The sequence below is a fragment of the Gouania willdenowi genome, chromosome 3 (assembly GCF_900634775.1).
Source record: "Gouania willdenowi chromosome 3, fGouWil2.1, whole genome shotgun sequence".
Taxonomy (NCBI): Eukaryota; Metazoa; Chordata; class Actinopteri; order Blenniiformes; family Gobiesocidae; genus Gouania; species Gouania willdenowi.
In genome coordinates this window covers 13,453,794-13,467,362 of record NC_041046.1, presented here as the reverse complement: position 1 = coordinate 13,467,362, position 13,569 = coordinate 13,453,794, and the positions used below count along the sequence as shown (strand labels likewise).

Sequence of the window (13,569 nt, the reverse complement as noted above, 5' to 3'; positions counted from 1 at the left end):
TCTGTCGCGTAAGCAGGTCATTAGGCCCAGGCACCACATACATCAGTGCGCGTGCTGTTGTTACATAACTGTGCAGTAATTACCGTGTAACGACTTTTATTATTCAATTATTATTATTTTTTTGTCAAAACACAAACGTCCCTTCGCTTAATGACGTCAGATCCATTCCCACAATGCATAGTAACACGCATGCGCACTGTACGAACATAAGACAGCTATCTGAGATCAGAGATGGCGGGCGCCTCTGACCCCCTGGAAGATATGCTGTTTTCAGAGGTGGATGAGAAAGCTGTGAGCGACCTGGTGGGCTCGTTGGAGTCACAGCTTGCAGGGCAAAGCAACCCAACGGGTACGGCGGGGGAAAACGGGGGCTCGGGCTCCGTGGCCCCCGCTAACCATCACTTAGGGAAAACGCTACCAGCTCCAGCTCCAGTGAACACAACAGCAGAACAACAACAACAACAAGGACGGAGGACTAAAGCCGAAATGCGCCAGGAAATCAACTCCAAGGAAGTTATCCCGGATACTAGTGTCACAGCTGCACCGGTGGACTGCTCGTGTGCTCCCGGGGAGCCCTCCACCACCTCGGCTGGCTGTGTGAGCGCCACTACACATGGAGCATCCATCACAACCCCGTCTGCATCTACTGTGTCAACTTTGGCCAGCATCAGCAGCACATCCACCGTGTCTGCAGCCTCCCGGAGCTCTAAGGACAGCTCGGACTCAGGCGAGGCGTCGGCGGAGTCCAACGCACCGAAGAGACGGTTAACAGCGGTGCGGAGGAGCGCCTCGGCTCGGATCAGGAGTTTGAACGGAGCCGCGCTGACAACCAGGCGGAGTAGCACCAACGTAGAGCCAGCTGCAGCTACACCCACCTCCACCTCCACATCCTCCTCTTTCTCTGTCACCACCCTGCCTGTGGGGCAGTCATCCATTGCTCTGGACAGAGGTACCCCCACCATTTCTCTACAAAGACTCCCCAGTCACATAGTGGCCAGTATAGCCCAGAACGGCAGTGGAACCAGTGTGTCAGCCATCGCCCAACACAATGCACCTGCTGAAGCTGCCTCACATTCATCTTCCCCAGAGAGCATCAGCAAAACACCTCCACCAGGCACTGGGACCCCCACCACAGACTGTCAGTCTAAAAGTGTCCCATCAACCAGTTCCAGCTCTGTAATAAACACTGTGTCCTCTGGTCCTACTTCTGTCAGCGCAGTTACTACTTCTACTTCAGCTACAACAACCACAAAAGTCACACATCCTCAAAGCTCTACCACTACAACCATCACCACCATTACCACCACCACCACCTCCACCTCCACCACTACTGCTGCTGCTGCTGCCTCGGCTGTGTCAACTACATCTGGGTGTGGAACGGCTCAGTCCACATCAGTGACCACCACTGTAAGCACCATCAGACCAGCAGCTCCCTCTCCGTCACCCACCATGGTCACAACCACACAGTGCCAACCCCGTCCTGGACTACCAGCACCTCAGAGGATGGTTGCCCCCCAGCTTATAGTTAGACCACCCCAGCAGCAGACGACAATTCAGCTGCCCCCTGGGTTTACCATTCCATCTGGTAAGAAGGAAAAGGGTGGAGAGCATCAGGAAGGTGTTGGGGTCCTGTGTTGGGTTGTCAGTGTGGTGTGATGTTTGTTGGACTCCCCCCTCACTATGAGGGACATATAGGTGTCGATCCTAAAGACTCTGTTCTTCTCTTCCTGTGCTGTCTATTACAAATGTACCATTACAGTGTTAGGTGTACAGTGTTAAACACAGTCAAATGCCACTTAATTATGAAAAAGTCATTTAAGAAAAAAAAGTACACTGAAAACTATCCATTTTCACTTGCATGGAGGGGGCTGTATATCGTTGACGTACATACACACACCCCTCCAACGAACATTAAATACATGTTTTTGGACTATTCAGAAGGGGTGTCCCGATCCGATATTGATATCGGATATCGGTCCGATATCAGCCAGAAAACGAATATTGGATTTTATCTCCGATATAATAGATATTGTTTTTTTGGATTTATTTATTCTGTCTTCTATTTTGTTTTTTAATTTCTTTTATTCAATCATAGAATATTCTTTTTCTAAAAGGTTAATTATATGTAATTAATTGGTTTATAATAAATTGATCTGTTTCTTTTTAATAATCAAGTTTTTTCTAACATTCCACACTATAAAGTAACAAAAGTATGTATGATTCGTACTGGTATCGTATCGACATTGGTATGGGCCAATACTCAAGGCTGCAATATCGGTATCGCATTAGAAGTGAAAAAGTTGTATCGGCACATCCCTAGTATCCAGTAACATAACATATTGTTCTGGCATTCAGTTAAACAAGGCACAAATACACAGGAGAGACACCAGACCCTCAGTGAACAATATGAATACAAAAGATGTGAAGCACACAGCTCCTTGGGTTAATACTTAATAATAAATTACACTTTTGCTGCAGTATGTGAAGTATGTGGAAGTTGTAATATAAGTTTTACACCTATGTAAAAGGTCAGTGATGCATTAAATTTTCATGTTTACGCACCAAGCAACCCTTTAAATACACTTAAGCAGTTTTTGTCTTTGGCTCATCCCTCCATAGTATACAGGACCAAACTGTGCTCCCTTAGTGTGAGGAGGGGTTCCTTCAGGCCAAATAATAATAATGATATAATTGTGTTTGAAATATTGAAATGCTTATTTTCAGGCTACAAATTGCTCTAAACATATCGATATACTTAGAAAATATGGTATATGTTTAAAGTGACTGTGCTTGATATCTTCTTTTTAAAATCTGCATTACCTGTGGATAGTTGTACACGTTGGATGTACATTCAGTCATTTATTCACATCTCCATTAGCTGCAGCCTAAGCAACACTTATTCTTCCTGGAGTCGTTCAGAACATGTTGTGCAACATCAGGGTTACATACATATATGAAAAATAGATGTCGGTAAATTAGAACGGAGCATGATCACAATTCAGTACTTTTGCTCATCTAGTTTTTTTTTTTTTTTTTTAGCTATATGAAATAATTCTGCCTATAAAAATATAGGTTGTACATTATTATTCATCAATGTGTACAACATAATCACATTTTGAATTTTTATAATGTTAAAGAATTTAGGCATTCATTTCATTTTATTTCCTGTTCCCCGTTCCTTTCCAGGGATGGTGTTGGTACGGACGGAGTTAGGCCAGCTGGTCATGGTTCCTCAGCAGGCTTTGGCTCAAGCTCAGGCTCAGGCTCAGGCTCAGAACAGCATCGCCCCGCGGCCTACTACCCCTACCACAGCAACATCCTTCAGAGTAACAGCTCCACAGGTGAGATTCCTCTGCTGACACTATCCAACAGCATGCAATCATAAGCACATGTTGGTTTGTAATGTCATCAGCTATTTTTGTGTTTACTCATTTTTTGTGTGTCACATAATGGTTATTTTGAGTGTCAATCTGTTTTGATTAATGAGTATTAGACATACTAGTACAGTGCCTGTCGGAAGTATGTATTCATATAGTGGGAGGAGCTTAAGTAGAGTTATCAAATTATGGCCAAATGAGTATGTGTTTGAAGGTTGGATGTACAAAGAGGTGTACATACGCTATACTCTGTAGTGTTATGAAGGGGTTTATTTGCAGGTGCAAAGTAAAATAGCGTGTGTGATTTCCCTGATTTAATTCTATGGGACATGCGCATGATAAATGTGTTTAAAAAAAAATAAAAAAAAATTGTTTGGTGTATTTTTCTGTAATGTATGTTTTTTGGAGTCATTATGTGTATTTTTGTATCTTTCTGTTGTGTTTTTGGGCATTTTTTGTATAATTATAGTTTTTTGTTGCCATTGTAGTGTGATTCTGGAGTCATTTTATGTATTTTTGTATCTTTTATAGTGTAGTTTTGTGCATTTCTGTTGACATTTTATGTTTTTTGTGTAAATATTTAGTTTTGTGTATTTTGAGTCATTTTCATATTTTTGTTGTCATTTGGTGTATTTTTGTGTAATGTATGTTTTTTGTGTGTTTTTGGAGCCTTTTTGTATATTTTTGTAGTTTCAGGTCAAACAGACACTGCGTCGGGGAGAAATTAGCTCCACAAACACACACACGCACGCAGAACTTCCTTGCTTTTATAGATAGATTAGCAGGCTTTGTCATAAACTTCCCACACACAAAACTCTCAATCCTTTGGGTTATTTATGTTCTAAGTGTTAGTGCCATGTGTCGCCTGACATTTTATTGTCATTGATTTCTTCCTAAATTCCTTTTGACGTAAAGTGGAATTTAAAAAAATCTATCGTGAATGAATCAACGACTTCCAGGCAGAAAGGCGACTGACATCCATTATCTTCAACTATAGTAACTACAGTTAAGAGGATGTGACCTGAGATGAAATGACAAATTACTGAAAAACTATTTGATTAAACATTGAACTACAACTACAGAATATTTGTAATTAAGCAAGATTCTTTTTGTCTTCTATTTGAATAGTATGTTAAGGTTTTATTTATTCAGACAACTGTTACTTAGGGAATATACAGTAGTTTGATCTCCTGACATGTTTCGACTGTCAACCAATTGTTTGAAGAAATGAAACCTTAACATACAGAATATTTGTTTTATGTTTAAAAAGATATTTATAAAACCTTATAGTGTAATAGGTCAGTGTATGTTTTGGTTGTTGGATTTTCCGTTCAGAAAGAGATACTAAAAAAAACAAAAAATAGTGGTTATTTACATGTCATTTAGGAATGAAATTGAAGGAATTTATCTTTATCAGGGTCAAGGAAGGATAAACAAAACCTAAAAAACTGGTTGATTTTAATTTTCTGTGTTTAAAAAACAAAACAAAATGTTTTTTTTCATATTGTGCAACCGTACGTTTCCGTTTTCAAAGTTTCTGCAGATGACAAGCCTCGTTTTACCATGTCAAAAATCACATCAGAGTAGAGTTCCAAAGATTATTTAGCCTGGGCTAGGGTAACCACTGGTAGAAAGTCATATTGTGGTGCTTTTCACAGAAACACAGTATTGTACATACGCGCTCTTACTTTGAAAACGGCAAATCCCGGTGTCACGGTCTGAGTTTACCTTCGTACTGAGATTTTCTTACAATCTCAGTATGTGACTGCTACGTACTGAGATGTATCCGTGCTGGATTAGCCGTGCACAGAGATTGCTGTGCTGATTTTAGAAAATGCTTAAAACATCACATCAGTCAACCATTCATAAAAAATCGACCAAAGATAAAAAAAAATATGATTGCCAATGATTTCTATGAATACAACAGTTTATTATTGTAAAGTTGCAGTAGGTCAACTGTTTTTTTTTGCAATGTATATTATAATCATATGTTTTTTTGAAAAATGAATTATTCCTTTTTGTATTGAGTTTTATTTTTGGAGAATAAACTATTCCTATTCGTATTGAGATTGCTGCATGAGACACTATTACTTTACTCAAGTTTTTGACTGAGATTGTCACTCAGATTGCCATACTGAGCTTGCCATGGGAAATTAGTGAAAGGAAGAATAAGTTCTTAAAAGTATATTTCAACATGTGCTTTATTTTTAACCAAACAGAATACATGTAATAATGAAAAACTGCATAGAAGAAAGTGTAAAACATTTTTTATACAAACACATTGCTTTAAAATTTAATTTTCAATCTCAGCGTAGCGAAGTAGCAAAACTCACAGCGGAATTAGCAAAAATTCATTTTCCACGTGCTCATAATTGATCTCAGTACAAGGTAAACTCAGACCATGACACCGGTCGCACCATATGAAAAACCTTGTGTTTTTTGTTTTTAGAAACAGAAAATGAAAATCAACCAGTTCTTAAACTTTTGTTTATCCCTTCTCGACCCTGATAAAGGAAAACTAAGTTCAGTCTTAATTTTTTAATTTAACTTGTGAAAACAACTCATTTTTAGTTTTTTAACATCTTTTAATGAATGAAAAAAATAAAATAAATTCCAATGATCTGTGGCCCGCACTTACTTTCAGCTGAGCTTGTTTCTTTTTAGTGTAAGTTAGACACAAGTTTAAATAATGAAGATAATCACACTATACAGAGATGCAAATCCTAAACTGTTGTGATCTACAGTTTTCTTGTGTATACAAAAGTGAATAAAAAATAAAATGTAAATCATATACATTTTACTATTTGTTTTTAATACCAATGCGATTCCTTTTGCTACGCTTGCACCAATTCAGGGAGTTAGTAGGGTTATAGTCTATGAAGACAACATTGTTAATTAAGGATTCAAAATGATTCTGATTCTGAAGTGGAGACCACACAGGCTACGTTCACACTGCAGGCAAATGTGACCCAAATCCAACCTTTTTGCCCATATGCGACGTGTATCCGATCTGTTAAAGGCAGTCTGAACAACACAATTCCAATTTTAATCAACGCCGCATCATTGAAGTCACTGACATTCCTATCCCACCACTGTTGACTCCGACTCCACATCCAAAGGGTCTACTGTAAAGATGTAGCAGCATCACAGCAAATGTTGGAAAGAATATTTCTCAGCGCGACACAATGGCTCCGTCCAAATAGTCCCTCCTATCTTCTTTCCTATCCACTTTTCCTTAACCCTGGAAATGTTTATGTGGCGGCCATGATATGGAACGTTAGAATTCTCTATAAGCTAAGGTAAGGAGGCTCAATGCTTCCTTTATAAATTCCTTGTGGTGACAACATTTGGGGGAGCCGCTTATCCTAGTGTAGTGTAGCATAGTTACATAAAATCATATTTATTTTGGATTCATGTTGATCAGTGAGTGGAAGGTGAGTATGAGCAACCATTCTCAATGTGACGTTCTTTTAATTTCTGTTCTTCGTAGCCTAATAGCCTCTTTTCCTGTGATTTACATTCAAACCTTGTGATATTTGAGATTATGTCAGTGGAAAGTGTTATAAATGTGCCTTAAGTCCATTTTTGGAAAATGTGTAGTTTTTTCACCACGGCAGACGTCACTAACCTTCACCGCCGTTGGATTATTACATCACCAAGTGGAAGTGCGTCTGATTGTCAAAGCAACGTGATTGTCTTTCCCTAACTCCTTTAGGAGAGGAAAGGCACCTTTCCTTAACGCTGTGACCTCATCCGCAGAGTTAAGGAAAAGTAGATAGGAAAGGAGATTGGGACACAGCCACAGCCCTACACTGGATGCCTCCATGTTTGCTTCCGTAAACACCGTGGGGTCATGTGTCACCTCAGGACCTCTTCTGCACATGCACGTTACTTCAATGACACATTCCGTTCCTACTCCAAACTGATTGAAGACGCATTTAATATGTAATATGAACGACCTTATACAAAAAAAATCAGAGTTTCTAAAAAAATCCGAATTGTGCTTTAAGACTTGCAGTGTGAACGTGGTGACAGCGTACTGCGGTGTAGTTTGCCCAAGATCTAACGGTAATCAGGGCCGGCTCTTGACATCTTGGGGCCCTAAGCGGGATACCTTTTGGGGCCCAACACAGCCAATTATGGACAGTTGAGGAACACAAAAGTAGATACTGTTTTATATTATCAACCAAATTGATTATATTTTTCCCCTCTATGAACATGATGGCCATAGTTTACTAACTGCTAAGTGTCAAACATTTTAAATGACATTAACTCTGATGAACCACCTTAACCTTGAGGGTAAAATAAAATATATGTAAAGCCACTCTAATGGAAGATAATTTTCAATAAGCCAATAATCATGTATTTGCATAAGGGATTCCTTCAAATACACTTCTAACTCTGAACTAATCTACTTAGCAGAAACACGATGAAAAAGGTAATACATGCAAAAAGACATTTTTCTCTAAAACAAAAAAACAAATAAAGTTAAACATGAATACAAATATGAATAGAAAAAAATAAAAACACTCACTGCAGCAAAATAAATTTGTATAGTATTTATAAAGTGGCAATTATAATTGTCTATAAAAAAGGAACCTCAAAAGAAATGAAGGCAGCGCGGCAAAGCGGCACGACGAAGACGAAGTGGCGAAGGCAGAACGGTAAAAGCGGTGCAGGAAAAGACATCGCGGCAAAGGCGGCAGCGAAGGAGGCGGCGCAGCGAAGGCGGCGTGGCGAGGGCCGTTTATCGCCGCTTGCGGCTATATTTTTCTTTGTTCTTACTAATGCCTATATGTTTGTTTTTCTTGTTTTTTGAAAAGTAAACTCTTTTATAATGTCATAGGAAATGTGCCTTCCAACCTCATGGTTGATACTGATAGTGACGTTGACAGTGTTTTTTGAAGGATGGGGGGTGTTAAGTAGGTAGCAGTTTGCTGTAAATAACAGGTTAAAGAAGTGTGACGGACAGCCATTGTGTGGGGGCCCCCTGGTGGCCGCGTGGCCCTAAGCAGCCGCTTAATCCGCCTAGTGTTAGGACCGGCTTTGACGGTAATTAACAGTATTTAGATCAGCTGTACAATAGGCTGGGCGGTATCCAAATTTTGATACCGTCAAACCTCTTCCCTATTTTATTGCGGTATACAGTATTATTGTGACTAATTAAAAATAATGACGTAAGGCTCAGACAGCGTCACTAAACTTTTGACTTGTTCAGTAACTGAAGGCCAAACACAGATGCGATTTTTTGTTTGTTCGTTCACATCACCATTTATCTGACCTGTATCTGACTCCAGTGTGAATGCATTGTTGCATTTGTCTCAAAGTTTTTGTGCAGCGGACCTGGAGAATGAATGAGCAGGTGGAGGAGGACGAGGAGAAAGAAAAAGAGACAAATATTTTGTTTTGGTGTTTTGTGGTGCTGATTTGCTTGCAAACACAGACCATTTATGATATTAACCTTATTCAAGCTTTGACCAGAACCGGACAAAGCATAAGTGAAGTTTACAGGTCAGACAGACATTAGGTGTTTATATCAGAGCCCGTCCCGAAACCGACAATTAAAACCTATTTTTTTCCTCATGCAAATGAGATATTTACATTTTGGTTTAGTGGTAAGCCTGCTTTTATTAACAAACAACTGTTAATGTCAACATCAGCGCATGGGGAAACAATCACACGTCAAACACACAGGTGCACATTGTGCCCGCGGCGCCAGAGACAGCGGTGGCTCTATTTACATAATCCACGTATCAAATATAAGGATAATCCATGTTCTTGTGCATAAAAAAGATTGATGCAAGACTTTTTTTTTTGCAGCCAATACTCACTTACACAGCTGTTGCTGGACATATAATCATGTTTAGGCATTAAATAAATTATATTTGTAATTGAAAAGCAGGGTAGGTGATTTTCGAAAGCTAGCATGATTTTGAATGTAGAATGTAGCTTCCCTGATGGCTCCGCCTTTACCCCCCTCCCCTCTGTGCTCCATCTCACTCACATGCACGAGCACCACTGCTAAAGAAGCGGACCTCAGCTCATCGCTTGTATTGTGTAGAAACTACCTCAGCTCATGTGTCATTCAGCAGTAAGTAAACACTAAACTTTATCATGATTTGTGTTAAAAAAACGTGACTAAAAACTCAGTTTTAAGTCCGTCACCGGTGACGCGCTTTGAGTGTGGGTCGAGAACAAGCAGGGAGACGTGATTGGTTAAAAAAAATTCACCGTCTTTTTTCATTGGTCGAGGTTTTTACAGGTTTACAGCTGCTACAGATGACAGATTTTCTTCGTTCCTTTTTCAGAACACATAAAATCTTAAATTCTTTCAGCACATAAAGAGAATTTCAACCAAAAACTTAAAAAGTTTATTTGGACTTTACCTTTAATCTTTATCCCCTATAGTATATACAGTAAATGCATTGCATTTTTTTTTTTAACAGTATTGAAACTGATACCGTTGCTATTTCATGACACCGTGGTAAACGATATTACCATATTAACGCCCAAGCCTACTGTACAGTGGAGTGATGATCCGTAAGAAGTCCCATTGCTGTTGTTATTCTACAGTATATCAGCACTCATGGAATGTCTGTTGTTCAATCAAATTACTTTGTCGGAACTAACTGTTGTATACAACACAATAATTAAGTGAAAGCAGAAACAGCTGTTTAAGAGGCCAAGGGGAGGTTGTGGATGATAGTGTAATATCACAGCCCTTACAGTATGGAAAAACTAAACAGTAAAGAGAAAAACAACAAATGAACATGCATCAGCTACAGTTGGGTGAAAAAACTTCCTTTTAACAGGTGGCAGACTGCTTTGACTGGTTGGGGTTGGTGCACAGAAAGAGGAGAACAGAACAGGATGGAGGGATAGAACATCAGAATGATCATTAAAGGTCAACAGTAAAGTCCTGTAGCTTTGAGCAACTCACTGACTGAATGCAGCAGACGACTTTTAACACATGACAGAAGCACGTGTGTGTGTTTGTTTTCACCGAGCTGCACCATGACCTGCGCAGAAACCTCACTTCCGGTTTACACTCCGACCAGAATAATTATTATATAAAGTAATGTTTGCAGTAGTTGAAAAGATCAAGACTGACATTAGCTAATATGCAAAGTATGAGTTTGTTTTCTGACTTAATTTTATCAAGTTGAAATGTTTAGTTAAGAGTCATGAGCTTGATTATTAAAATATATTCAAGCAATGCAGGTGAATTTGTCTGAAGTCATAAGTGAAGGACAGCAGAATGAAGGACTTTGAACGCTTTTCCAAAGAGGCTCCTCTGAAATGTTCTCTGCATTGTCTTTTTTATATGAGCTTGGAGGAAAGACAAACCGTAAGTTTGATTACAGAGATCCTATCAGACTGTGGAAAGCTCCCCCCGTGCTGAAATCCGGTTTTATAAAGTCAGATTAACCCAAAAGTGAAAGGCTATATTTCATAAAACCAGTGGTTTCTGGAGTATAATTAAACAAAAAAACCCTTTACATCTCAAAATGCTAAAATGCTGTGTAGTGTTTTTTTTTAACTACTTTATAATGATGAAAACTAAGTATTTTTTAAACTAATGCAGAAATGTAATTTCTAGGTTAATTTTATTTCATGTCATTAAATGTATCCTGTTTTTTGCACTTCAGTGTCCATGAAAGCAAAAATGTTTCGGCGCAAGTTGGTAATTATTTAAAATTTGTGTTTATCATTAACTACTATACAACACAACATGCACATCAGACTGCACTGTATTTTTTAAATTATGTTGAAGCAGCAAGTCATTCCAATATTTGCATAAGAAATGAGTAGGCATCAAAATTGTCCAGTGAAATTGCAATGTTTTACAAATGAAAAAACATATGGGCAGAAAAGAGATGCACCGCTAGTTGTTTACAATTTTATTCATTAAATAGACATGACAAGCCTTTCTGAAAAATCTAAATAAAAAAAGAGTTGAAAAAGCCTGGCAGCATAATTTGAATGGTTCAAGTTGGATAATATGCACCAAGTAACTTATCCAATGTGGTATATCTTTTTGAGGAGGACACATACCGACTGCTAGGTTGGAATCTGAGCCCACAACCCTCTGACTTTATCATCTGCATCCCCTGCATGGTTTTACCACCTGGATAGTTATTTAATAGTTATTTGTATTGTGTTTTTAGTAACTTGTTTTTTTTATATTAGTGTTTTTAGTGCTATGTGTGTTGAATGTGTCATATATTTTTCATGTTATGTCACTATATGCAGCACTTTGTTGCACTGGATTCATTTCAGGTGGTTTATATAAACTAGTGCAGTGCCCATAGGACGTATGCATTGCTATAGAAAAGTGGAAGGGTAAATAGCTTTTTTATGGATGGCCAAATGAGGTTGTTTGAGATAGGATTGATTTGATTACAGCTAAATTTTAGTAAATCATTTGGGAACCCTTTGATCAAATTATCTGCACTAATTGGTATGTGATTAACAAGGTAAATTTGGTAATTATAACAAATTAATATTATTCATTATTTTAGCCATAGATTAAACAGAGATTAATAGGTGGAATAATGTCTCAAGGCCTCCTAATGACTCCATGGGGATCTCTCATCAAAGTTTAACAACCTGCTGAATCATTCATTTGAATTTGCTTATTATCACCTGTGGTTACATCATTCACTGGAATACTTGAGGCCACGGGTGCGCACCTCTGGAAATGAATTGTTTTTAATAACGAGGTTAGTAGCAGGTTAGTCCCCCACCGAGTAAATCAAGTGTGACAGCTTGAAACGACAGTGATGTCAGTGCAATAATAAACCTGCTCAGTGCACAGTACTCCATGTTTTGGATGTAACAGATTTACTCAAGACAGCTGTGACATTATGAAGGGGAAGCAGGGCAAAGTGCGAATTTTTGATGTGTATACACCTATATTTTATTTGTCATCCCTGTTGAAAGAAATTCTCCAGTTCCTGCTTTTATTTTTTGTAGCAAGCAATCATTACGTGTCAAAAGTCATGTAAAATAGTAAAGTGCTTTTAAATTCAAGTAAAGCAAACAGAGAACACAGGTAAACACTCCAAATGTAAGTATTGAACAAAAAAGTTAACTGACATATTTCAATCTCACTGCAGACCAAACACACCCGAGTAAATTAATAAACAAACACAATGTATGTTTTGTGCATACAAAGTCAAACACCAGTGGTAGTAGAGAAACTGGTGGCCCACTGTGTTTTTATCAAAAAAAAATTAAAAGTTGACAGGAATTTTGAAATTATGACTATTATGTGTTATTATAAGCCGTTTATTAACTATACTTAAACGTAGTCTTACCAAAAGGCACAATCTTGAAATATGGTTTTCATTCATTCTTTCATTTTCAGACCCACTTAATCCTGTTCAGGGTCGTGGGGGGAAATACGGTTTTAACAGGGTTATAAAAACAAATAATATAAATTGTTTTCAATTAAGTTAAATCCTAGTGAATCTTAAAACAAGTAATTGCTGGTCACATTTAAAAGTAAAATAAATTAATAGAAATAAAACACTGCAAACTCAGAAGCTTTAGTGATTGACAAGCCTATAACATGAAAAACGTGATAGCCATAAGTTATTTCATAAAAGATATTTCATTTTAGTCAGTGTACTGTATTTACATCTGATATTTGTTTTTCGACCAGCAGAGGGCGCTGGTAACCCAGTGGTTGGTTGGCATGCAGCAATTCTAGCAGTGAAGAAGATATGCTATGCTAGCAGACAGAGCTAATAGAAAAACGTAACTTTTACAGATATTCACATAATATTACAGATATTCTTTTGGTGCTAAAGGGGTAAGGAATCATTTATGAACATGTTTAAGAGTAGTAGGTGATTCCTGTTTTGATATGTGCAATGCACAGCAGCAGGGCTGCCAAGTTTCAGAAAATGACAAGAGTGAGACTTTAGTGACATGATGCGTTTTGGCAAAAAAAAGGTGGACTTTTTTAACATGGCTTTGGCCTGTTTTACGTTGATTTGCACTGTGGCCTCCTAATGCTAGTTTTAATCAACCAAAAATTAGAAATGAAAACTAACAAGAATTTTGACAAAATACGTTTATTTGTCAATATTTCATTTCAACTAACTCTCCATCATTTAGCTGGGGACATGTCTCATGTTGTAGGTGTTTTTCTCAGATTTTGGTGCCTTGATAACAGAGGCAGGGG

At 38.2% G+C, this 13,569-nt stretch overlaps 1 protein-coding gene across 3 annotated transcripts in view; it reads left to right on the top strand.

Annotated features, from left to right (window-relative positions):
* Positions 1-211: 211 nt before the first annotated feature.
* Positions 212-13,569, top strand: part of LOC114459542 (transcription initiation factor TFIID subunit 4) — a 138,845-nt gene continuing 125,487 nt past the window's right edge. For all 3 annotated transcript variants that reach the window (XM_028441766.1, XM_028441759.1, XM_028441757.1), the window contains exons 1-2: positions 212-1,585; positions 3,187-3,341. In XM_028441766.1, the coding sequence (XP_028297567.1) occupies positions 232-1,585; positions 3,187-3,341 (1,509 nt within the window). In that variant the 5' untranslated portion in view covers positions 212-231. The remainder of the gene's footprint in view (positions 1,586-3,186; positions 3,342-13,569) is intronic.